A 27089-nucleotide genomic window follows, 5' to 3' on the forward strand; every position below is an offset into this window, starting at 1 on the left:
TCCTATGTGAGATAAGACTGTACATTATGTAGTTCAAGGGCAGTATGTTTACTGAACTGCCTTAAAAAGTTTTAGTTTCACTAATAGAAACACATTTTAGGCCGGACGTGGTGGCTCATGCCTATAATCTCAGCACTTTGGGAGGCTGAGGTAGGCAGATCGTGAGGTCAAGAGATAAGAGACCATCTTGTCTGACATGGTGACAAGATGAAACCTTGTCTCTACTAAAAATACAAAAATTGGCTGGCACGCGCCTGTAGTCCCAGCTACTCAGGAGGCGGAGGCAGGAGAATTGCCTGAACCCAGGAGGCGGAGGTTGCAGTGAGCCAAGATCGCGCCAGTGCACTCCAGCCTGGCAACAGAGTGAGACTCTGTCTCAACAACAAAAAAACACGTTGTACATATTATCTGGACATAGTTTAAAAATAAAATCCTCATCTTGTGGAGAATAAAATGAGGTAATGTTAGAAGTCATTTTGTAAACTATTATGTAATCCAAATATAAAATTATTAATTTTCTGCTTTCCCCAGCTTATATCCATCTTCTGCAAAACAAAAAAGGATCTTGTCTTAATTTTTTAGTAACAAGTTGCTTATATAGAGTGTTGATTTCTAAGTGTTTTCATATTTATTTAAAATGAGTAAAATTTAGAGTTTGCTCTTCCTGGGCCCTTTGCATTTAACTGTTTTTCCTTAGTTGTGGAATAAGAAACTTCATTTTTGTTAAAGATAATTAAGGCAAGTAGAGAAAGTCTGGGAATTTAAAGGAGAACTGAAGATTCTTAACTAATGCTGTGCTTATTTGTAAATTTAAGGTGGAGAGTAGTCCTTCTGACTAATTAGAAAGAGGACCAGGTTCTTGAGAAATTCCATTCCCCCACACAGGTTGCCTCTTTACTGCTTTGGGAAGGAAGTCCTTAGGGCTCCCTAGTGGTTGCCGTTAGAGGCACATTGTAGTCACTGAGTAGAACTTGGAACCTGTTTCTGTTTGGGAAAAGTTTGTCTGGCTCAGCATCTCCTATTGTCTCTAAGACTTGCTGATATATATAAACCCAAGATACATGTTACATATAAAATTGTTTTTCTTTAGCCTTTAATGACTTCTGACTTCATCTGGAATTATGGAATGCATTCTTATGCCTGCCTCAGGTTCATTTCACTTCTGTTGATGTCTTGGTAATAAAAATGGTTTGGTGTTAATAGAGGTATACTCCAAGACTCATTTTCATCAGATTTAATGCTAAGCATAAAACCTGCCTTTCCTTCCTTCCTCCCATTGTGACCTCTTTTACCTCCCTTGATCCCTAAATCTGTAGCAGTGTTCTATACTGTAATATCTGTACAACGTTCTATATTATTAAATAATAGAGACAGTACTTGTACCAGATTTGAATCAACATCTTAAGAATTTTAAGTTGTCAATACTTGGTACTTTGAAAAGTTGGTGTGCTGGCGCAGAAGCAACAAGGAGAGGAGGGAAAGAACTTCTGTGCCTGATAATTCAAAATCTAAATTATCCAAGCATCATCACTTGGGATAATAGTAGAAATGACAGTTGATGGACCCCTGGTCCAGACTTTCTGATTTAGAGACTGGGGAGTGGGGCCAGCAATCTGGTGTTTCTGAAGCGTGTAAAGGTTTGAGAACTACTGGCGTAGGTATTAATGGAAAAACCCAATTCTAAAAATGTTTTTAAAGAGGTTTATTCTGAAACAATATGAGTGACCATGGCCTGGGAAACAGTCTCAAGAGGTCCCTAGGAAACGTGCCCACTACAGTTGAATTACAGTTTTAGGGAGGCAGGAGTTACAAAGTCATAAATCAATACATAGAAGGTATACATTGTTTCAGACTGAAAAGACAAGGAATATCTTGAGGTGGGGACTTAAAGATTTTAGGTGGATTCAGAGATGAGATTCTTTAATTTGCAGTTGGTTGAAAGAGTAAAGCTTTGTCTAAAAATTTGGATTCAGCAGAAGGGAATCTTATAAGAAAGTCTATTAGACAGTACACTGGGTTAGAGTGACCTGTAGGGGTGTTTGAGTTAACCCTTGTCTGGCTCGGTCTTAGGTCCTGTTTTTAATTTGGTATTTTATTGTCACAAAGAGTCCATTCTGTTAGGTCCTATAATTTCTATTTTAACATTAATGCTGGTCAGTTTTGCCCGAACTCCAAAAGCAGGGGATGGAGAGATACAGTGAGGTCTATCTAGCCTGCCTTCCTGTCAAGGCCAAGAACTCAGTTTTTCTAGTTTCTCTGGGGTCTTTGTAGTCAAGAGAGAATCAGTTCAGTCATTTGGGGGGGGGGGGGGGATTTTATTTTTAGTTTACAAAGGCAGTGGGAATATCCTTTGAGAATCAGCTTTGTATTTACACATGTAAAGAGTCCTTGTAGCATAGTTCTGGATGAGTTTTTATGTTTTTACGTTTAGAGGTTCACAGACAGCATGGATTGTGAAAATCTGAACCCCAAATATGGTGTGAGGAGTGAACCAGAGTTTGAATTCTCATGGGAAAAACCCACTTCCACTCAAAGTCAACACAGAGCAGACATTTCCTTGTTAACGTTTCCTTCTCTTTTCCACTGGGATGACTCTTTCTTGTCTTCCTTTTTATTTTAAGTGTACTACTTGGGAAGTTTTGACTACTTCATGTAGGAGTCTCAGTCATAAGGCCTTATCTTCTGTTCCTCCTGAGAGCATCAAAAATACAAATTTGGTTTTCAGTTTTCCTCAGTTTGTGAGTCATGGATGATTTCCCTTTTTCCCCCTGCATTTAGCAATGCATTTGAAAGTATGTTTGTTAGCCAGGCGTAGTGACTCACACCTGTAATCCCAGCATTGTGGGAGGCCAAGGTAGAAGGATTTCTTGAGCCCAGCAGTTTGAGACCAAACTGGGCAATATAGTGAGACCTCGTATCTCCAAAAAATTTTTTTAATTAGCTGGTCATGGTGGTGTGCACCTGTAGTCCCAGCTACTTGGGAGGCTTAGGTGAGAGGATCTCTCTAGCCTGGGATGTGGAGGTTGCAGTGAGCTAAGATTGTGCTACTGCACTCCAGCCTCAGTGACAGAGCGAGACTGTCTTAAAAAAAAAAAAAAACAAAACAAAACGAAACAGGCCGAGTGCAGCGGCTCACGCCTGTAATCCCAGCACTTTGGGAGGCCAAGGCGGGTGGATCACCTGAGGTCAGGAGTTCGAGACCAGCCTGACCAACGTGGAGAAACCCCATCTCTACTAAAAATGCAAAATTAGCAGGGTGTGGTGGTGCATGCCTGTAATCTCAGCTACTCAGGAGGCTGAGGCAAGAGAACCTCTTGAACCCGAGAGGCGGAGGTTGCAGTGAGCCGAGATCCTGCCATTGCACTCCAGCCTGGGCAACAAAAGCAAAACTCCATCTCAAAAAACAAAAAAGTATGTTGTGTTTAAGCCAGTATTTTTAGATTTTTGTATTTTGATTTTCACTAAATGTCCGTGATTTTATCACCAAGAAACTTGTAGAGTTTACATTAACAAAGTTTATACTTACATTCTATTCTGTAACTACAGTAGTGATCTTTCATGCCTTGTCCTCGATTGATTTTAACTATCAAAAACCAGTAAACACTTCGCATCATGTTAGGAACATCCATGTATTTACTCATTGCAGAACCAAGAGCATGTTTGGCCCATGGAGAAGTGAATGTAATCTTCTGACTACCCATTTCATTCAAAGAATGCTTTAGATGACAAGGTCAGATGAATTTGCATTCCTCATTGACTTTCCTGGACTGATTGTCTTTTATATATTTTTTTATTACAAAGAGCCATCTGCTTAAATTTTATTAATAACTTCCAAGTTCTCAGTCATACATTTTGATTCTATTTAGGGCATTTTTCTCAGAGCCCTCTGACTTCTTGTTCTAATGTGGAATGATGAATTTCCAAACTTGCTACCATTCCTGGAATTTTCATTTCACTGTACTCTCTGGGTTACTTCTGTCATTTATTGGATGTTGTATAATAGCTTCAAATAAGAGAGATAGGGAATGTTGTGAGCACACATCAAGTGATTTTCTGCTATGCGAGGAGCACCTTTGGGTCTTGATATATCTGACAAAAGTCGTGTTTTATGCTTCCACGCTAGATTAATAGTGTGATTGGAGTATGAAATTCTAGGTTCAATATTCATTTCCCTCAGAGAACTTTTAGCATCTGTTTTTGCTATAGGAAGTCTGATGTTAATTGTAGGTTATTTGTAGGTTACTACCCCTTCCCTTTTCTGGAAACTGTGAGAATTTCTTTGAAGTTCCTTAAGAGTACTAAAATTGATAAGGGAAGTGATGAAATCATATTGCATATAGCAAACTACTTTTTAATGTTTTCCTGTCTTTAGTCATTGTGGTTTCCTATGACTTTGAGTTAGAAAGTAAACTTACTGGCCCGGCGCAGTGGCTCACGCTTGTAATCCCAACTCTTTGGGAGGCCAAGGCAGTCAGATCACCTGAGGTCGAGAGTCAAGACTATCCTGACCAACACGGAGAAACCCTGTCTCTACTAAAAATATAAAATTTGCCAGGCATGGTGGTGCATGCTTGTAATCCCAGCTACTCGGGAGGCTGAGGCAGGAGAATCACTTGAACCCGGGAGGCAGAGGTTGCCATGAGCCGAGATCAGGCCACTGCACTCCAGCCTGGACAACAAGAGTGAAACTCCCTCTCAAAAAGAAAAAAAAAAAGGAAAGGAAAAAGAAAAGTAGTACTCTAATGAATAGCTCCCTTCACTTTCCATTCTTTGTCTTTCACCATCACAGCACAAAGAGAAGTGATGGTAACTTTTCGCAGTCACTTTTCCTTACCTTTACTTTTAAAAGCTTTGCATGTCTTGTAAAATAACATTTTTAGCCCACAATTTGAACATCACTGAAAATATTTTCTCTGGTCATTTGACATTTATCATAAGGATCTGTAGCATTCTCCTCCATTTTAGGTAGTGAATTTTTAGAATTCAAAGTTCTGTGTCTTAGCTTACATTAGGCTTTTCAGGGTAGGATATGCAATGTGGGATATGTATGAAAAGCTAATGATCATGATTGGTTACTAGCATTTTGGTTTTAAAAAGTCAGTGTTAATCTGGGCACGGTGGCTCACGCCTGTAATTCCAGCACTTTAGGAAGCCGAGGTGGGTGGATCATGAGGTCAGGAGATTAAGACCATCCTGGCTAACAAGTTGAAATCCTGTCTGTACTAAAAATACAAAAAATTAGCTGGGCATGGTGGCATGCGCCTGTGGTCCCCAGCTACTTGGGAGGCTGAGGCAGGAGAACCACTTGAACCCCAGGAGGCGGAGCTTGCAGTGAGCTGAGATCACTGAACTCCAACCTGGGCGACAGAGCAAGACTCCATCTTAAAAAAAAAGTCAGTGTTAATCAAATCTGTTTTCACCAGTTGTGGAGCCAGCCTGTTTCTGGTGCTCACGTAGTTCATGTTGTGCAGGTTTGTCAGGTCTTGATTGTTCTACCTTTTTTAAAAAAAATCAGAATATTTAAATTTCAGTGGTTATTTACCGTTTTTTTAAGTTTTAGGATTATCAGAACATAAGAACTAACTTTCTCACTAAAATCAAAGGATGAAAATAAGTGTACTTTTACTAGATTAGTTGGTGGTTCCTTACCCAAAGATTGAACCAACCACGGGTGGGAAATATTCAGAAAAAGTGAAAAGTAACAATACAACAATACAGAATAATACAAATTTTAAAATAGAGTATAACAGCTATTTATAAAACATTTACATTGTATTGTGTTGATATTGTTAAGTGATATAGAGATTTAAAGTATATGGGAGAATGTGTGTACGTTATATGCAAATACAACACCATTTTATATCAGGGACTTGAGCGTCTTAAGATTTTGGTATGGGGGAGTGGTTCTCTGGAACCACCTCCCTAGGATACTGAGGGACGACTGTACAATTAAATCTAGGGAGAAAATAAGGTTAGTATGGTGGTAGGAAAGTTAGAACAGCATGCTTTTGTATTTTGTATTTTAATTATAATGATAATAAAATTGATTATAATATCTCCTAAATATAGAAGGGAAATGACGTGGTTTTTGGAATACCTCTGCTAAGTAATTTGGAATGATCACATGTAGCCATTTACAATTTAAGCTTCATTCCTTTCAGCTTAAATAATCAGTTCTGATTTATATGCTTATCTAAAATTTAACACTAATTTGTAATCCCATATACTTTTACAGTGTTATAAGATGATTTTTATGGTAGCTGCAGGTACTAATTATTTTGTAACCAAAAGTACTGTAATGCCCAACTAATTAGAACTTGCAGTAATAGATTGGAGATAGACGTTCTATTAGAAAACACAGCCTTATCAAATTTTCAGTTAATTTGTAACTTTGATAGTTTTGGGTAGACTCATTTGGGAAATTGAGTCAGGTGGAGAACCCTGGAGTATTAATGCAATTAAGTGATCCATATCAGTTTTGTAGCTAGTAAGCCCATGCTGGGACCCTTGAAAACTTTAGAAGTACTTCCGAACTGCTGTGATACTCTAGTTAAGAACCGATGATGTAAATCTGCTATTACTTTATCTGTCTAATATAAATCTTATTTTATCCATGTAACCCCTCCCCCTTTTTTTTTTTTGAGACAGTCTCTTGTCAGCCAGGCTGGAGTGCAATGGCCTGATCTCAGCTCACAGCAACCTCCGCCTCCTGGGTTCAAGCAATTCTCCTGCCTCAACTTCCCAAGTAGCTAGGATTACAGGCATGCACAACCACACCCAGCTAATTTTTGTATTTTTAGTAGAGATGGGGTTTCACCATGTTGGCCAGGCTGGTCTCAAACTCCTGACCTCCAGTGATCCACCCGCCTCAGCCTCCCAAAGTGCTGGGATTACAGGTGTGAGCCACCGTGTCCGGCCCCATGTAGCTCTCTTTAAAGAAAATAAATATAGTGGCCTAAACAGGTATAAGGAGGGAGAGGAGTGTGATTTAGAATCAAATCGAGGACCTACTCAAATTATATCTCCTCCTAAGCTGAACTCACAGCTGAAAATTGATGCCTTATTGATGGGAGATTGTAGTGTAGTGCAGTGTAATTTTTCAGGTGATTTGGGAATTTAAAGAGAAGGTCAAGTACTTCACAAAAGTTTTATTATCCTGTTATATACCCTATATGTAGTTACCTCATTTGCCTTAGAATGAGTTTTCAAAAACAAAGTTCATTTTTCACTTGATACCATTTACTGTGCATCTCCCTCCCCTGTTCCACCCCAGCCCAGCATTTTTAAAAGGTTTTAAATTTTAATTGATAGTATATATTTTTTCCCTGCTTTTACATTTTTAGATTTCAGGTTAAGTACATCTTAACCTGTACATATGCAGTAATGTGAAATCCTGAAAAGATCTTACTCAGTTGATCCATTTTGTTGCATTGGCAGAGTGAAGATAGTCCAAGTCCCAAGAGACAGCGCCTTTCTCATTCAGTCTTTGATTATACATCAGCATCACCAGCTCCCTCACCACCAATGCGACCATGGGAGATGACATCAAATAGGCAGCCCCCTTCAGTTCGACCAAGCCAACATCACTTCTCAGGGGAACGATGCAACACACCTGCACGCAACAGAAGAAGGTTAGTTGATTACAATTTATTTCTTAAGTTTTCTTCCATTGGTAGATTTGTGAGTATATTTAACATCAGAAAACATTTTTTTCTATAGGCATTTCATAAACACATCACCACACATACACGTACATTCACTTATGAAAAATAAAGTTGCTTAGATTTCCAGTAGGATAGAAGAGTTTATTTAGCTTATTGACAGATGAAGAAATGGAAAGAGGCTAAAATCATCCATGCCATTATATGTGAAATCAGCTACCTTATGGTACAGATTTTTGTGGACTAGCCTGCAATCTTGACTACTAGAAGACACATTTTGTAGTTCATAACTGTAAGGATATATGGAAATCTTGGAAATGAGCTAACCCTTTCCTACTCCATTCCTTTTCCTTCTGTATCCTGTAAGGCAATTAGGAGCTTAATTATGTTTCTTATATAACCATGGAGACTCTGCACAGTAATTAGCTCATGCCTATAATCCCAACACTTTGGGAAGCCAAGGTGGGAGGATCACTTGAGGCCAGGAGTTCAAGACCAGCCTGGGCAACGTAGCAAGACCCTGTCTCTACCAAAAAAAAAAAATTTAGCTGAGGATGTTGGCACACGTCTGTAGTCCAAGCTGAGACTGAGACAGGAGGATTTCTTGAGCCCAGGAGTATGAGGCTGCAGTGAGCCTTAGCTATGATTGTTCATTGCACTCTAGCCTTGGTGACAGAATGAGACACTTTGTATTTAAAAAACCAAAAAACAACTGTGGAGCCTGTAGTATGAAAAGATGACTGAAGTTTAGTTCAACTTTTAGGCAATGGGATTTGGCCCTTGTCTTTTCATCCTAGAGGAGTGCATTTCTTCCTGAGTTTCTTCCTCATTAGTTGTTGCCGGAGGTCATGTATTTCTTATCCCAAGGAAATAGTGCATTGTGAGAATACCTGTTTGCATGTCTAGGATCTTGAGTTAGGAAGGTGTTATGGACCAAATGTTTGTAACCCCCCCTCCCCAATTAACGTGTTGAAGTTTGTAACTCTCAGTGTGGTTGTATTTGGAGATATGACCTCTAAGGAAGTGTAATTAACGTTAAATGAGGTCATAAGGTTAGGACCCTTAACCAGCAGGATTAATGTCCTTTAAGAAGGGATGTGTGGGGCCGGAGGGGGCGGTGGTGGCTCACGCCTGTTATCCCAGTACTTTGGGAGGCCAAGGTGGGCGAATCACAAGGTCAGGAGACCATCCTGGCCAACATGGTGAAGCCTCGTCTCTACTAAAATACAAAAAATTAGCCAGGTGTGGTGGCACGCACCTGTAGTCCCAGCTACTTGGGAGGGGAGGCTGAGGCAGGGGAACCGCTTGAACCCAGGAAGCGGAGCTTACAGTGAGCCAAGATCGCGCCACTGCACTCCTGGTGACAGAGCAAGACTCCGTCTCAAAAAGAGATGTCAGGGAACTCATCCTCCATCATGTGAGGAGACAGTGAGATGTAGTTGTCTGCAAGAGCCAGGGAAAAGATCCCTCTCCAAAAACCGACTATGTTGGTATCTTGATTTCAAACTTCTAGGCTTTAAAACTTTGAGAAATTAAGTATCTGTTTAAGCCACACAGTCTGCAATGTTTCGTTATGGCAGCCTGAGCGGGCTAATACAGAAGGGATCTTAAAACCACCTTTCTGTGTTCCAGCTGAGACAACATAAACCTGTCTCTGAGCCATATTCTGGTGAGACATTAAGACTTTTACATTACCCAGGACCTTATTAACCAATTACATGGGAATGTTTTTTAAGATAGTATATGGCTATCAGGTCAATTATTTTATAGCTATTAAATATAATAAGCATGAGGAAGTATAGTTGTTTCAGAGTTAAGGCCTGAGTACCTGCTGTTAGTCTTTACCTATTTTATGGTGAATAAAATAAATGTACAGTTAAAAGGCAAGCTGGGCATGGTGGCTCACACGTGTAATCCCAGCACTTTGGGAGGCCGAGATGGGCGGATTACCTGAGATCAGGAGTTTGAGACCTGCCTGACCAACATGGTGAAACCCTGTCTCTACCCTAAATACAGAATTAGCCGGATGTGCATTGCACTCCAGCCTAGGCAACAAGAGCGAAACTCCATCTCAAACAAAACAAAAACAAAAGGCTAACAAGGCGGGGTGTGGTGGCTGATGCGTGTAATCCCAGCATTTTGGGAGGCCAAGGCAGGTGGATCACCTGAGGTCAGGAGTTCAAGACCAGCTTGGCCAACATGGTGAAACTGTCTTTACTAAAAATATAAAAAAAAATTAGCTGGGCTTGGTGGCAGACATCTGTAATCCCAGCTACTTGGGAGTTTGAGGCAGGAGAATCGCTTCAACCTGGGAGGTGGAGGTCGTAGTGAGCGGAGAGATCGTGCCATTGCACTCCAGCCTGGGTGAAAAGAGTGAAACAACGTCTCAAAAAAAAAAAGTTTTTAGTCCTAAGGTGGAGGGCATCTTGAATTCAATATAATACAAGTAAGTAGAGTTTGAAGCAAAAATGCAAAAAGCATTATATTTAAAATAAAGTTAGAAGAAACAATTAATGGAGCAAGAAGCTGGAGGGGCAAAATCAAGAGCACCTTTGTGAGTTAATCATAAAGGAGTGTCCCTTGTTCTCTTAAGACTGGAGAATTAGGAGTAAGAAGAAACAGATTTAGAGGAACAGAGTGGGAAGATTAAGGAAAAAGTGACCGATCTCAGTAAAGAAAGTTGCTGAAATGACACTTGGAGCTCTTCCTAGAAGGGGAGATGTTTGACCTCCTTTACCCAATGTAGAGTACAGTTTTAATGAGGCAGGGTACTTTTTCAAGTTGTTTTTGTGCTGAGCCATTGTAAAAAGCAGTGGAGGTGAACTGTGTTTAGAGAAGTACAAAATGAAAGTTTAGTCGTAATAAAATTTTTATTAAACTATGTAGATGACTCGTACATGGAGAGTAAATGTGGCTTGCTTCAGTAGGCAAATTCTCTCCCTCTTTTTTTTTTTTTAAGACATGGTCTCTGTCACCTAGGCTGGAGTGTAGTGGCGTGATCTCAGCTCACTACAGCCTCAGCTTTCCAGGCTTTAGGTGATTCTCCCACTTCAGCCACCCAGGTAGCTGGGACTACAGGTGCGCACCACCATGCCCGGCTAATTTTTTGTGTTTTGGGGTAGAAACAGGGTTTCACTGTGTTTCGCAGTCTGGTCTTGAACTCCTGGGCTCAAGGGATCCACCTGCCTCGGCTTCCCAAAGTGCTAAGATTACAGGCATGAGCCACTGCAATGGGGACCAACAAACAAATTCTAATTTAAAATTCTATATAAATATATATACCTTGTGTGTCCCCATAACAATTAAAAGTTTTATATATTCTTGGAATATTTATGTTGATACTATCAATCATATTCTCAATCATATTTATTGCGTGTTTACCCAGTTTCTGTTTGCAGTTGTCAGCAAATTATATGTTCTTTGGTTATTTCATGTTTTCTCATTTTTTTAAAAGTGTCATTTTGGCCACATAGGAATTATGTCTTATGTATGTGTTAGCTAAATAGACAAAAAAGTGCCTATTAGGTATATGAGGAACACCGACAAGATATCTACACAGTTCGTTTTATTATAATGTTTAAAAAGGGAGAAAATGGTAGGTTAAATTATATGAAATTGTTGATATTAGATCATTTTTTACTTATAAAAAGGGCAATTTCATAGGATTCAAGAAAATTGTAGCTGTTGATTTCTAAATACTTTCAGAGATGAATACCAATATTGTTTGCTTTCATTATTTTATAAAACATATACCTTGTGTTTAAATTTGTAAGTTTTTAGAGCTGATGGGGAATTTTAGCAGTTATTTAATACTAAAGCTTACCTTAGCATATACTATTGATAGATATCAAAGAAAGACAATACAGAATCTTGATGGATCACAACAGTAGACATAATGACTTTCTTTTTGACATTTATTACAGTCCTCCTGTCAGGCGCCAGAGAGGAAGAAGGGATCGTCTGTCTCGACATAATTCCATTAGTCAAGATGAAAACTATCACCATCTCCCTTATGCACAGCAGCAAGCAATAGAGGAGCCTCGAGCCTTCCACCCTCCGAATGTATCTCCCCGTCTGTTACATCCTGCTGCTCATCCACCCCAGCAGAATGCAGTCATGGTTGACATACATGATCAGGTACAGTAACAGAATGTCTTGGAAATACAGAAGCTGAAGTTTTGTGGTGGTTTGAGATTTTTTTTTTTTTTTACTTTCTGTTGCAAATTTCTTTTAGTTTTACCTAAAATTAAGTTATTTAAGTTCCTTGTTCCTTTTAAGAATTGAGATTTAAATTCTACACAGCTTCCATAGAAGAAAGTTGAATTAGTATCAGCCCGGCAAGCTGGCTCATGCCTGTAATCCCAGCACTTTGGGAGGCTGAGGCAGGCGCATCACTTGAGCTTAGGCATTCGAGACCAGCCTAACACAGTGAAACTCCGTCTCTACCAAAAATATGAAAATTAGCTGGACATGGTGGCACATATTTGTGATCCCAGCTGATGCAGAAGAATCACTTGAACTTAGGAGATGGAGGTTGCAGTGAGTCGAGATCGCACCATTGCACTGAGTGACAGAACGAGACTTCATCTCAAAAAATTTAAAAAAAAAACAATCAAGGTTATGAAAGCTTAGAATGAATTCATGTATGGTTGATTTGAAATTACTGATTTAAGATTAATAGGAAATAGCAGACAGCTGGTGGGTTGAGTATATATCCCTGTTTCCTCTCCTCCTAGTTTCTTCTGGAATAATTCAATAAGCAAGACAGTTGGGTACATCTTTGCTTATAGGTTTCCATAGGTCTCTAAGGAGATGACAGGTACAAGGCTACAGTTCGTTTTTCCCTTTTCTTCCTGCCAAGAACTGAGGGACTAGCTGAGGGGAGGGGTTGCCTATCTTCAGAGCCTGAGGATGAAGACCACAATTTCATGGTGATTTTTTCTGTGGAGTTTCTGAGGTTAAAAAAAAAAAAAAGACACGTGTCTAAGCATGTCCTTATAAAAATTGCTGGATTTTAAGGATAAGGGGAAAATCTTGTGAGTTTATAAACCAAAAAAATTACCAGAGAAAGCTAATGAGAATAGGATCTCATTTTTCATCTGCACTAGATAATAATAAGCCAAAACACATAGTGGCAAATATCTTACCTAGATACTCTTCTTGTGCCAGGCATTTTTATGTTTTATGTTCGTGAAACTCTTAAAAATTGATCACGTAGGAAACTTACATTATTTGTGGCCATAACCTGATAAAAGTGTGGATATAAAATACTGAAGAAGAAAGAAAAAAAAAAACAGTTGAAAAAAATGGAGGAAAGTGTTTACAGAGTCCCATTTTGTAAAACATAGTGTGTATATGACTATAGGACTGTGTGAACATAGAGAAAAATATAGAGAAATACATACCAGGCTTGTGGGGTAAGGGTTAAAGTGAAGGAGGGGTGGTGGTTAGTGATGGAGCCAAAGAAAGAAAAGACTGCATTTCAGAAAAGGCAAGGTCTCATTTATGTAGTAGTGTTACGTGTTGAGTGTGTATATTGGAACATGAAAATATTACATATGTAAAAACCAGAACAACACAAGAATTAGAAATCCTGAGCAGACCAGTAGCCATGGCAGAAATTATAAAAGCATAACAAAATCTGTCTTTAAAATTAAAATTACATCTTGGGCTGGACGCAATGGCCCACACCTGTAATCCCAGCACTTTGGGAGTCTGAAGCAGGTGGATTACCTGAGGCCCAGGAGTTTGAGACCAGCATGGCCAACATGGTGAAACCCCGTCTCTACTAAAAATACAAAAAATTAGCCGGACGTGATGGCAGGCACCTGTAATCCCAGCTACTAGGGAGGCTGAGGCAGGAGAATCGCTTGAACCTGTGAGTTGGAGGTTCAGTGAGCCAAGATCGTGCCACTGCACTCCAGCCTGGGCGACAGAGCGAGACTCCATCTCAAAAAAATAGAAAGATCTGAATTCTTGTCTAACCTTTAAAGGACTGCTAATTCCAATTTAAACTTTTCTAGATCATAGAAAAAGATAGCTTCCAAATATATTTTATGAAACTAGCACAACCTTAACAATGAAACTTCATAGACATTACAACAAAAGAAAGCTGTTGACTAGTTTCCCTCATGAATACAGATGAAAAAGTTTTAGATAATAAACCATAGCTAGTGGTATATGAAAACAATAGGCTGTTTTCAGCAGGAAGGTATGAGAGCAATTTTTTAATAAAAAATAAAAGTCAAAAAAGAATAACCTGTTGGAATAACCTATTTTAATATACCTAGTGATGTATTAAAAGAATAACATAATAGTGAACCCATCCTGCATGGGTTCAGTATTAGGAACTCTTTCAAGATAATTTATTATATCAACAATATAAAGGAAAAATATTAATAGGTGCAAGAAATATAAAAGCTAACCATCATTTCTTATTAGAAGGTCTTAAAGTGTAAAAAGGACTTTAATTTTCCATACGTGGTAGGAAGGCTTATTGATAGCATTCCTTTTGCTTGAGGACAACTGAGTGTGCTAGATAAAATACTATAAGTATCCTGAAAGCATCAAAAGGGCTAATAGATTAGAAGAAATTGCCAGACCCCAAACTAAGGGAAAATGGGGTGCTAGTTCTGTCCTTAAGGCATTTGTTCATTTGAGCAAACCTGAATTTTAATTTTGAGTCTGTCAGGAGGCAAAGGGGACAGAAATGAAAGACTATTTAAGTTTAAGGAGTCACTTCCTGTATAGGAGACCCTTCCTACATAAAATACCAGGCACCTTAAATCACTGTATACCTAGAATAAAGGGATATCTGGTCACTAGGACAAGACTGAACAGAAGTAAATTTGCAGCCCAAATTCACATCACTCTGAAATTAGTGAAAATTCATTTAAAGTAATGGGTACCTCAGGGGCCTAGAAAACAGAGGCAATTTCTCCCTGACAGAAGGAACCTTCATTCTGATTCTCAAATAATTCCCCCAATAATTTTTCCAGAACAGCGAGCAATAAAGAGAATTAACTGAGTACATGACTTTAAAAAGGGCTATAATTGAAAACCAATAGAAACAGACCTACAGTGAATTCACCTACTTCAAACATGCTTAAAGGTGAAACTTTGAACACTTTCCTGCTACCTGGAATAAACCAGGATGATGACTATTACTGCATCTATTCAGTATTGTTCTATAGGCTAAGCCAGCAGAAGAGACAAGAAGAAAAAAGTAAGAATAGGAAAAGAACCAGTAACCCCATCAATATTTGCAGTCAAACTGATTATATTGATAGAAAATCTCAAAGCATCTTAGATAATTGTTAGAATTAAGAATTGAATAGATTGAAATGTTACAAAAATGAATAACAATAATCAGTATGTTTTGTTAGTACCAGAATCAAACAGAACATGAACAACTTTTTAAAAGATACATTAACACTGAACAACCCAGACATACTAATCATTTGCAGTATGTAAAGCTTTTTTTTTGATTCTGTTTGAGAGGAAAGGGAAAAAGTTCTAATAAAATCATTTATTTTTATTTGATAACAATTGGAATTTCGAATGTGCATGCTTAATTGTAAATAACTTTCTTTTAAAAATATAATAATGCTATTGTGGTTAAGTGTTCTTATTTTTGGCCGGGCGCGGTGGCTCAAGCCTGTAATCCCAGCACTTTGGGAGGCCGAGACGGGTGGATCACGAGGTCAGGAGATCGAGACCATCCTGGCTAACACGGTGAAACCCCGTCTCTACTAAAAAAAAATACAAAAAAAAACTAGCTGGGTGTGGTGGCAGGCGCCTGTAGTCCCAGCTACACGGGAGGCTGAGGCAGGAGAATGGCATAAACCCAGGAGGCGGAGCTTGCAGTGAGCTGAGATCTGGCCACTGCACTCCAGCCTGGGCAACAGAGCGAGACTCTGTCTCAAAAAAAAAAAAAAAAAAAAAAAAAGTGTTCTTATTTTTTAGAAATGCGTACTGAAATATTTTTTTAAATAATAGGGTCCTGGGATTTGCTTCAACAAAATACATGAAACAGAGCAGTATATTCAGGTGGATTGGCTATGGCTTAATGGTTTGAGGGCTGGGTGGTGGATATGGAGGTTTATTCTACTGTTTTTGAACATGTTTGAAATTCTCCATAATAAAAATTCAGAGAAAAAGTACAACTGAAAAAATCATAGTAATACTAAAGAAGTATCAGTCTTGACCAGGTGCAGTTGGTCATGCCTGTAAGTGAGCCAAGATTAATCGTGCCACTGCCCTCCAGTCTGGGCCACAGAGCAAGGCTCCATCTCAGAAAAAAAAGAAGTATCAGTCTTAACAAAAGTGGTTTAAAACCACTGTGTGGAATACCAAAGCATTGTTGAGAGAGTTTAAAGAAAATTTATTTATTTTTTGAGACAGTTTTGCTCTTCTTGCCCAGGCTGGAGTGCAATGATGAGATCTTGGCTCACTGCAACTTCCACCTCTCCAGTTCAGGCGATTCTCCTGCTTCAGCCGCCCGAGTAGCTGAGATTACAGGCATCTGCCACCATGCCTGGCTAATTTTTTGTATTTTTCGTAGAGATGGGGTTTCACCATATTGGCCAGGCTAGTCTCAAACTCCTGGCCTCAGGTGTTCTGCTCACCTCGGCCTCCCAAAGTGCTGGGATTACAGGTGTGAGCCACCACACCTCTTCTGTTTATTGACCATTGACCTAGGTGATGGTTACATGAGTGTTCATCTGATGATTTTTTTTTTCTTTTTGTTTTGTAGTCTTGATGTTCGTGCTTTATGTACTTTGGTACTTTGCTTGTATTTTACAGGGAAGTTTTTAAAAAGAAATATGAAACTACTTCCCCCACCCCCGAGACGGAGTTTTGCTCGTTGCCTAGGCTGGAGTGCAATAGTGTGATCTTGGCTCACTGAAACCTCCACCTCCTGGATTCAAGCCATTCTCCTGCCTCAGCCTCCCGAGTAGCTGGGATTACAGGTGCTCGCCACCATGCCCAGCTAATTGTTTGTATTTTTATAAGAGACAGGGTTTCACTATGTTGGCCAGGCTGGTCTCAAACTCCTGACCTCAGGTAGATCCACTCACCTCGGCCTCCCAAAGTAATGGGATTACAAGCATGAGCCACTGCGCCCGGCCCTATTTCATTGATTTTAAAATGTGCTATTTCCATATTTTAACATCTCCGAATTTGGGATGGATGCTTCTCAAAATTGATGACATACTAATCTTGGTGTCATCCAAGCAGCAGTTGTAACACAGTCTTCACTGCTAGTGCTGTGCATCAGATGTCTTGCAGTTAACTCATATATGGGATTAAGTGGTAGTGTTTAGGGGGTGAGGCAGGAGGTGAGTTTAACATAAACCTCCAAGCAGGAGTCAAAAGTAGACAAGCTCTGTATAATTACACCCCTGACTTAAGAATCTAGCATCAAGTAGCCTTTGTTTCTTTTATGGATAGTTTTAAGAAATGCTGCATCACCAACTCCCTTAATGGCACTGAACCTTTTGTGGGAAAACCAGACAATGACACTGAAATTAAAAGTGATTCACCAGAGTCAGACTCTGAAAGTGAAGAACTATTAGAACTAACTACTTTATTTCACTTATATTTTCCTTTCTGTGAATGCTCAAGTGTTGTATGATCTCATTTAAAGTGCTTCTAATAAATATATAAAATTCACAAGTGACCAAGTGTTCTGTTAGTTAAATAGAAGTATTTTTCTTAGTAGGGGGAAAAAATGACTATACAATCTGACCAGGCGCAGTGGCTCACGCCTATGATCCCAGCACTTTGGGAGGCAGAGGTGGGCGGATCACAAGGTCAGGAGATCAAGACCATCCTGGCTAACACGGTGAAACCCCCTCTCTACTAAAAAATACAAAAAAAAAAAAAAATTAGCTAGACATAGTGGCGGGGTGCCTGTAGTCCCAGCTACTCGGGAGGCTGAGGCAGGAGAATGGTTTGAACCCAGGAGGTGGAGGTTGCAGTGAGCTGAGATCGCACCACTGCACTCCAGCCTGGGCAACAGAGCAAGACTCTTATCTCCAAAAAAAAAAAAAAAAAAATTCATAAGTGACCAAGTATTTGTTATGTTAGTTTAAATAGAAGTATTTTTCTTAGTATGGGGAAAAAATGACTATACAATCTGATGTCTTGGGATCAGCAAAATATGATACTTGGCCAAGCGCGGTGGTTCACGCCTGTAATCCCTGCACTTTGGGAGGCTGAAGTGGGCGGATCACATGAGCTCAAGAGATGGAGAACAGCCTGGGCAACACAGTGAAACCCTGTCTCTACAAAATAATACAAAAATTAACCGGGTGTGGTCTCATGCACCGGTAGTCCCAGCTACTCCGGGAGGCTGTGGTGGGAGGGTCACCTCAGCCCAGGAGATTGAGGCTACAGTGAGCTGTGATGGCACCACTGCACTCCATTCTTGGCAGTATATCAAGACTCTGTCTCAAAAAAATGTCTGTGCAGTTGGTCGGGGTCGGGGGGTGGTATTTATGATAAAGGCTGTTTATCAGAAATCAAGTTTTATTTGTAAAATTCATCATACATTTCCATCAAAATCAGATATAGGATATAGGTACATATACACATTATTTTTGAAGGTTCTAGTTTGCTGACACAAAAAGATAATAGTTGGGTTGAACCTTATTCAAGTTGGATACCCCTGATTTGAATATCTGAAATGCTCTAAAATCTTTAGCTTTTTGAGCACCGGCTCAACACTCAAAGGAAATGTTTAAGCATTTTGGATTTCAGATTTTGGGATTAGAGATGCTGAATTGGTAAGTATAATGCAGATTTTCTAAAATTCAAAAAAATCCAAAAGCTTCTGGTCCCATGCATTTCAGATAAGGGATGCTCATCCTATAGTTGTATACCTAGGAAAGGAGATTCTAAATTTTTAAAAAATACTAGAATTTAAAAGTTGGTAAGGTTGATATATTCCAGATAATATAAATAAAAATTATCTTCATACTAACACCGCTTTGACATGCAAATCGAGAAAAGTAACCTCTTGTAAATATAACAAAACTTTCACAGTTTGAGAAACAAATCTAATAATAAACTGAGAAATCAATTTAATAATAATCTTTGAAGAAGAAAACTAATTTTTTTTTCAGTCCTGTCTTATGGTGCTGAAGGAAAACTTAATTTCTTCTTGAAAGAACCGTGATATTCAATGTAATGGCATAATGTTTCTGGATATAAAAAGTCTTAATATAGGTCAGGCACAGTGGCTCACGCCTATAATCCTAACGCTTTGGGAGGCTGAGGCAGGCAGATCACTTGAGTCCAGGAGTTCAAGACCAAACTGGCCAAAATGGTGAAGCCCTGTCTCTAATTAAAAAAACAAAACAAAACAAAAAAAAACAGGTGTAGTGGCACATGCCTATCTCAGGGAGCTGAGATAGGAGAATTGCTTGAATCCAGGAGGCAGTGGTTGCAGTGAGTCAAGATTGTGCCATTGTATTCCAGCCTGGGCAACAAAAGTGAAACTCCATCTCAAAAAAAAAAAAAGAAAAAATCTTAATATAAAATTCAGTCCTTTGTAAAATAGCATAACATTTAGTACAATCATAACACTAATGCGTTTTGGAAGTGAATAAAATTGAGTTTATACGTAAGAATAACTGTGTGAAAATGCCAAAAAATGAAAAGATGTATGGTGAAAAGAATTTCTTACCAGATGCTAACTCTTCTAGTAAGATGCCGTAATTAAAGCAGCATGAAATTGGCATGAAATCCAGGAATATGTGAGTGCTTAATGAATTTTTAAAAAGATGATATTTCACTGTAGAGGCAAGAAGATGGTTTAATAAATGGAGCAAATACAATTTTCCATGTGCAAGCAAAATTAGAGCCCTACTTTATAAACAAAAATAAGTCTAATGGAATATAAAAAACTAAAGAATTAGGAAATACAGGAATATATATTTATAACCTCATCAATAAAGGAAACCCTAAAGCTACACTCTGGCTACATTAAAAAAAAAAAAAAAAAAGGGCCGGGTGCGGTGGCCCAAGCCTGTAATCCCTGCACTTTGGGAGGCTGAGACGGGCGGATCACGAGGTCAGGAGATCGAGACCATCCTAGCTAACATGGTAAAATCCCGTCTCTACTAAAAAATACAAAAAACTAGCCACATGAGGTGGCAGGCGCCTGTAGTCCCAGCTACTCGGGAGGCTAAGGCAGGAGAATGGCATAAACCCAGGAGGCGGAGCTTGCAGTGAGCTGAGATCCGGCCATTGCACTCCAGCCTGGGCGACAGAGCGAGACTCCGTCTCAAAAAAAAAAAAAAGATCACAAAAGACAAAAATATGCCATTAAATAAAGGATCTCATCAGAAGATAAAACATAGACTAGGAAAATATTTTCATTACACACAACAAGCAATAGATTCATATACCTCTTAAATAAAAAAATTACAAATGATTATGACAACCTAGTAGAAGATGGATGGGGCCAGGTTCAGCGGCTCACACCTGTAATCCCAGCACTTAACGGGAGGCCAAGGCAGAAGGATCGCTTGAGCCCAGGAATTCGAGACTGGCCAGAAAGACAAAGTGAGACTCTACATTCAAAGTGAGTCTCTTCAAAAAAAGTTTAAAAATTACCCAGATGGGATCACCTGAGGTCAGGAGTTCGAGACCAGCCTGGCCAGCATGGTGAAACCCCGTCTCTACTACAAATACAAAAATTAGCTGCACGTGGTTGCAGGCACCCGTAATCCCAGCTACTTGAGAAGCTGAGGCAGGAGAATCGCTTGAACCTGGGAGGCGGAGGTTGCAGTGAGCTGAGATCATGCCACTGCACTCCAGCCTGGGTGAGAGAGCGAGGCTCCCTCTCAAAAAAAAACAAAAACAAAAACAACCCAGATGTGATGGTGTGTGCCTGTAGTCCCAGCTACCACGGAGGCTGAGGTGGGAGGATTGCTTGAGCCTAGGAGATGGAGGTTGCATTGAGCCATGATGGTGCCACTGCACTCACTGCACTCCAGCCTGGGCGACAGAGCAAAACCCTCTTTAAAAAAGTGGGGGGCAGTGAGCAAAGGATAGAGATTATTGACAGAAAAGAAAAAATCTAAATGCTTAATAAAATGTTAAAGGATGGTCAACCTTTTTAGTCAGAGAAATGCAAACTTAACACAAACCTGCTGTGATACCATTTTTTCACTCAGGTAAGCGTACTTATAATGCAAATACATCTACTTTTGAGTAAAGAGCCTGGGAAATGGGCACTCATATGTTACTGTTGCGGGTGTGGCTTTTTCCATCCAGCCTTTTGCAGATGATTTGGCAGTATCTGTAAAAGTTTAAAAAATGTTCACCCCTTTACCTAGTAATCCTTCTGAGATAAAATTAATACATTCATATAAATTAATTTATTTATTTATATTTTAAACTGAGCCTCACTCTGTTGCCCAGGCTGGAGTGCAGTGGTGCGATCTCAGCTCACTGCAACCTCCACCTCCCAGGTTCAAGTGATTCTCCTGCCTCAGCCTCCTGAGTAGCTGGGATCACAGGCGCACACCACCACTGCCTGGCTAATTTTTGTATTTTTAGTAGAGACGAGGTTTCACCATGTTGGCCAGGCTGGTCTCATCCTCCTGACCTCCGGTGATCTGCCCACCTCGGCCTCCCAAAGTGCTGGAATTACAGGCATGAGCCACTGTTCCCAGCCAAACTAATATATTTTTTTCAGTTTGTTTTTTTTGAGACGGAGTCTCGCTCTGCCGCCCAGGCTGGAGTGCAGTGGCCGGATCTCAGTTCACTGCAAGCTCCGCCTCCCGGGTTTTACGCCATTCTCCTGCCTCAGCCTCCCTAGTAGCTGGGACTACAGGCGCCCGCCACCTCGCCCGGCTAGTTTTTTGTATTTTTTAGTAGAGATGGTGTTTCACCGTGTTAGCCAGGATGGTCTCGATCTCCTGACCTCGTGATCCGCCCGCCTCAGCCTCCCAAAGTGCTGGGATTACAGGCTTGCGCCACCGCGCCCGGCTTTTTTTCAGTTTTGTTTATATTGGCAAAAGAGTTGAAAATAACTTGAACATGTGTTGATACACCATATGATAGGACCGTTAAGCGAGTGTTTCTTAAAATATCTAGCTAGTACCTAAAAGAACAAGTTACCTTTAACTCCCTTGCATACATACCTGCAATGTAGTATTAAATGGAAAAACAAAGTTGCAGGGTAGTATGATCTCATTTCTGTTAAGAAAATGAAAACAAACATGACAATTTATGTGTAATTGTGCTTTCGTATGTTCATGGAGAAATAGAAGAAGGATATCAGCATTGTTTGCCTCTGGGTTGCAGGTAGGATGGGAGTAAGATTGGCTAGGCAGGAAACGAGATTTTGTTTTTTTAAATATACTTTGCATTGTTTCACTATCTGTAATTAAAATTCGTTTTTGAGTGTGACCAAATAATGGAATTACAAGCTTTCATGATTCCAGTTCTTTTTATTCTGAATTATACGGCAGGCTAGAAGAGTTAATATAGTAATTCATTATTTCCCTGGGCTTTTCAAATCATTTGAGGGAGGAGTTTAGCCCCAGTTTTGTGGGAATAGTATATACTCTTGAAATAGTCAAACTCTCTCATACAAAGACAATGAATATTCTGGTCAAAACTATTGGAGAGTACGTTGTGAAAATCTGTGTAGCTGAGAGAGGAGCCAATAAATGACCAAATGTTGATTTTGAATTGTTTTAACATTTTATCTAAACAGCTAAAGTTTGTTCATTTGTTTTTTCCTTTAAAGCTCCATCAAGGAACAGTCCCTGTTTCTTACACAGTAACAACAGTGGCACCACATGGGATTCCACTCTGCACAGGCCAGCACATCCCTGCTTGTAGTACACAGCAGGTCCCAGGATGCTCTGTGGTTTTCAGCGGACAGCACCTCCCTGTCTGTAGTGTGCCTCCTCCAGTAAGTCTGTATCTTTGTTCTCATTAGATACTACTATTAAGCACACCAGCCTGAATTTGGTTTTGTAACTTAACTGACTCTGGAAACCCTCTTTAGAGGGGCTAACTGCATTATATAAGCAAACAAAATTTAAGAGACTGTCTTTGTAGCTTTACTTTCAAGTGAAAAGGTCAATTTTATTGCAATAAAAATCTCAATAGTATCCTTATAGTAACCATTTAATAAAATTAACTTTATAACCTGATATATTTTTACATTAACTTATACATATTTTTAATATCCTGAGGGTCAAACCATGTTTTCTCATATATCAGCACCGTTTATAATTAAAGCCAATGAAGGTCAGCCTAAGTCTCAAATCTTTTTGTTCAACACTGAAGAGTCTCAGCACTTACTGAGTTTTAATGGGCACTTTGAGTGCTTTGTCTTATTCCTTACTATAGAAAACCTATGATGAAAGTGGCATCATCCCCCATTTTCTAGTCACAGAATCTGAAAAGTTAAATGACTTGCTTAGTGTCATAGAGACAGCTAGTATAAGAGAATAGAGATTCACACTGACTTTTTTTTTCTTGCCTCTGAAGCTTATGCTTTGTCCTTTGATCTTTAATCTCAGTTCAGCCTCCTTTCAGAAATGAGGGCGCTGTATTTAAATGATGTATCCAAGGTCAATAATGTCTTCAAAGGAGATCACTTAGCAAAATTTAAATATAACTCTTAATACCTTGCTCTGAACGTGAGATTAAAATGCACACTTACACCAATACTAACCTAACAGATTTAATTTACTCAAGCTTGGTTTCTCAGTAATAGAAACATTGTACCAAATTTGCTAACTAAAATACTGAGAGGTTATAGGACAATTAGTTGAGAGTTGTGCTCTTATGAAAATCCTAGGAAGAAAAAGATTTCTACAGGATTGAAAAGGGGAATTTCTTGAAATATCAGTAGTGTTTGCTACATCTTGAACCAACTAGAGTTTCCTCTTCTATGCAGCACTTCCCCCTCTCCCCCCGCACCCTGTCTCATAGATATTTAAAAGGCTAAAGTATTTCAACCAATTTGTGAAAATTATATAAAATACAGAATAATTATTAGTACCATTACTTTACTAGTAGATAAAAATACACTAGTATTTCATTGTTAATATTAGCTATTAAAAACATTTTCATGATTTTGGGAGAGGTGTGACAATGACAGATTTTAATCTCACAATCCTTTTAAATTAATTATATATTCTGATATTTTTAACCAAACTGTAACGGTTTCTCTTACAGATGCTTCAGGCATGTTCAGTTCAGCACTTACCAGTACCATATGCTGCATTCCCACCCCTTATTTCTAGTGATCCATTTCTTATACATCCTCCTCACCTTTCTCCCCATCATCCTCCTCATTTGCCACCACCAGGCCAGTTTGTCCCTTTCCAAACACAGCAATCACGATCGGTAGGTATCTCTACTATTATGTCAGAATGTTTAGTTTTTAACTAATTTTTAATTTTTTCAAAATGTTTAGGCCAGGCATATAACCTTAGTGGATTTAAGAACCAGAAGAATGCCTACGTTACTATGTTTAAATGGCACACTTAAACATAATAACTTGGCCAGGTGCAGAGACTCACGCCTGTGATCCCAACAGGCAGGTTGAGGCAGGCAGATCACCTAGGGTCTGTAGTTCAAGACCAGCCTGGCCAACATGGTGAAACCCTGTCTCTACTAAAAATACAAAAATTAGCCAGGCATTGTGGCACATGCCTGTAATTCCAGCTACTCAGGAGGATGAGGCATGAGAATCGCTTGAACCCAGGAAGCAGGGTTGCAGTGAGCCAAGATCATGCCACTGCACTCCAGCCTGGGTGACAGAGTGAGACTCTGTCTCCAAAATAAACAAACAAACAAACATAATAACTTAGGCATTCTTCTGGTTCTTAAAAGAATTAAAGGAATCCAAACATATACAAATTAGTATAAACATTTACCTTACATTTCTGGTTTCTTAAATTTTTCTAGTTATGTCAGTGTCACTTGTCTAAATTTGTGTTCTATTGCATCTGCAGTCCTTCAGGAAGTAAATTTGAAGAAAAGTTTTTAGTTATTTTTTTTTTTCTTTTTATGTGGTTCTAAATTGGAAAATGAAAATATTATAAAATTGTTAATACTTGTTAGAATAATATTTGTATTCATTTAGGCAAGGAAATTAACCTTTCTGAACTTCAGTTACTTTTTCTGAAGGCCTGGTTTTTTCACTATGTTGTGATGAAAAGCAGATGAGGTAGTCTATTAACATAGTTAATTTTGTCTTGGGACTGGGATATAGTTGAGAGGCATATCGTTTTGGGACACTGGGAGATAGATGTAAGTACTACATAAGTACAAAGAAGGGCACAGGAAAAAAGGTCCAGTTGTTTTGATAGGCCAGGTTCAGCATCAGAACCATCAGACATTAAGGAGAAACAGGAGAGATAACCTATAGAAATGACTAAAGTGGAAGATTTCAGTTCTGTGGAAAGACCCTGACAGTTTATTATAGCAGAGTCTTACCATTGTTTACTAAGGATTTCTATACCATGCTGGGTACCAAAGAGGCTGCTGTCCTGAAAACTCTAGAAGCAATTATGACACAAGTTTGGCTCGTCAGAAAAGGTAGAATTGCTTCCGCAAGATAATCTTTTCTTGGAATTAGGATAGGATTTGTGCCAGGATGATCTCCTTCTCAGCTTCCTGTATCTGGGAATTCAAGGCTAAAGCAAAATTTAGCTATCACTTGTATCTAAATTTGTAATTGTTTTAAAGGTCCAGTCACATAGCCATATCAAGACTTAGTTTTCACCTAGTGTTGTCATAGTGTAAGCAATTGTGATTTCTCTCAAGCCTGCATAGGCTTCCAAATTAAAGCTTAGTATTTACTTACATTTGAATAACATGTCGCTATTCTGTAACTAAGGGAAGAAGTCAGTCTAGCATTTAAAAATAAATGTGCCTAAGAGAATTCAGTTGAAAACATCAGCACGAAAATGTGTACACAGATGTAGTAATAGCACTATTCCTAATAGTCAAAGAGTGGACAACCCAAATGTCCATCAACTGATGAATAGATGAGGAAAGAGTGGTATATCCATGCAATGTAATACCATAAAAAGGAGTGAAGCATTGATAAAATCCGCGAAACAGGTGAGCCTTGAAAGCATTATGCTAAGCAGAGAAGGTAGACACAGCTTCTTGCTTATTTAAATGAACTGGTTCCATTTACATGAAATGTGTAGAATAAGCAAATACATAAAAATGGAAAGCTGGGCCGTGCGTGGTGGATTACGAAGTCAGGAGATCGAGACCATCCTGGCTAATATGGTGAAACCCTGTCTCTACTAAAAATACAAAAAATTAGCCAGGTGTGGTGGCGGGTGCCCCTAGTCCCAGCCACTTAGGAGGCTGAGGCAGGAGAATTGCTTGAACCCAGGAGGCAGAGGTTGTAGTGAGCCAAGATGGCGCCACTGCACTCCAGCCTGGGCAAGAAGAGCAAGACTCTGTCTCAAAAATAAATAAATAAGAAACCCCGTCTCTACTAAAAAATACAAAAAACTAGCCGGGTGAGGTGGCGGGCACCTGTAGTCCCAGCTACTCGGGAGGCTGAGGCAGGAGAATGGTGTAAACCCGGGAGGTGGAGCTTGCAGTGAACTGAGATCCGGCCACTGCACTCCAGCCTGGGTGACAGAGCAAGACTCCGTCTCAAATAATTAATAAATAAAATAAATAAATAAATAAATAAATAAATAAATAGAAAGCTGATGACTTAGGGAAATGGGGATTGACTGATAATGGGTATATAGTTTCTTTTTTGGGGTGATGAAAATGTTCTGGAATTAGATAGTGGTGATGGTTACATAACTGTGAATATACCAAAAATCCATTCAGTTGAATTCCTTTTATCATATGTCAGTTATATCTCAGTGAACTGTTTTTTGTTTTCTTGTTGGGGCTTTTTTGTTTTTGTTTGAGATGGAGTCTCCCTTTCGTTGCCCAGGCTGAAGTGCAATGGTGGGATCTCAGCTCACTGCAACCTCTGTCTACCAGGTTCAAGCGATTCTCCTGCCTCAGTCTCCCCAGTAGCTGGGATTACAGGTGTCCACCACCACAGCCAGCTAATTTTTGTAGTTTTAGTAGAGACAGGGTTTTACAGTGTTGACCAGGCTGGTCTCAAACTCCTGACTTCAGGTGATCCACTGGCCTCGGCCTCCCAAAGTGCTGGGATTACAGGCATGAGCCACCGCCCCCAGCCCAGCTGTTATTTCAAAAAAAAGAATACATATCTTCTGTGTGCTTTGCATAGCACTACATTACTTCAGTGTTCACCACACACTTGAAATAGTCTGTGAACATGCCCGTTTTATAGTTGACAGTACTGAGGTTCAGATTAAGTAATTTATCTAAAAGTTACATGGCTGATTGGTGACAGTACCAAGATTCTGATGTCCAGAAGCCCATAATCTT

At 39.4% G+C, this 27089-nt stretch overlaps 1 protein-coding gene across 11 annotated transcripts in view; it reads left to right on the forward strand.

Moving 5' to 3' along the window:
- RNF38 (ring finger protein 38) overlaps positions 1–27089 on the forward strand; it is a 141746-nt gene that overhangs the window by 98104 nt on the left and 16553 nt on the right. For all 11 annotated transcript variants that reach the window (XR_002729812.3, XM_023203176.2, XM_023203177.2 and 8 more), the window contains 4 exons: positions 7438–7631; positions 11585–11798; positions 22432–22599; positions 23877–24047. Coding sequence is in view for 10 of the 11 variants with exons in the window: in XM_023203176.2 (XP_023058944.1) it covers positions 7438–7631; positions 11585–11798; positions 22432–22599; positions 23877–24047 (747 nt within the window). In the remaining variant the exon portion in view is untranslated. The remainder of the gene's footprint in view (positions 1–7437; positions 7632–11584; positions 11799–22431; positions 22600–23876; positions 24048–27089) is intronic.

This window comes from Piliocolobus tephrosceles, chromosome 14, assembly GCF_002776525.5.
Source record: "Piliocolobus tephrosceles isolate RC106 chromosome 14, ASM277652v3, whole genome shotgun sequence".
NCBI lineage: Eukaryota > Metazoa > Chordata > Mammalia > Primates > Cercopithecidae > Piliocolobus > Piliocolobus tephrosceles.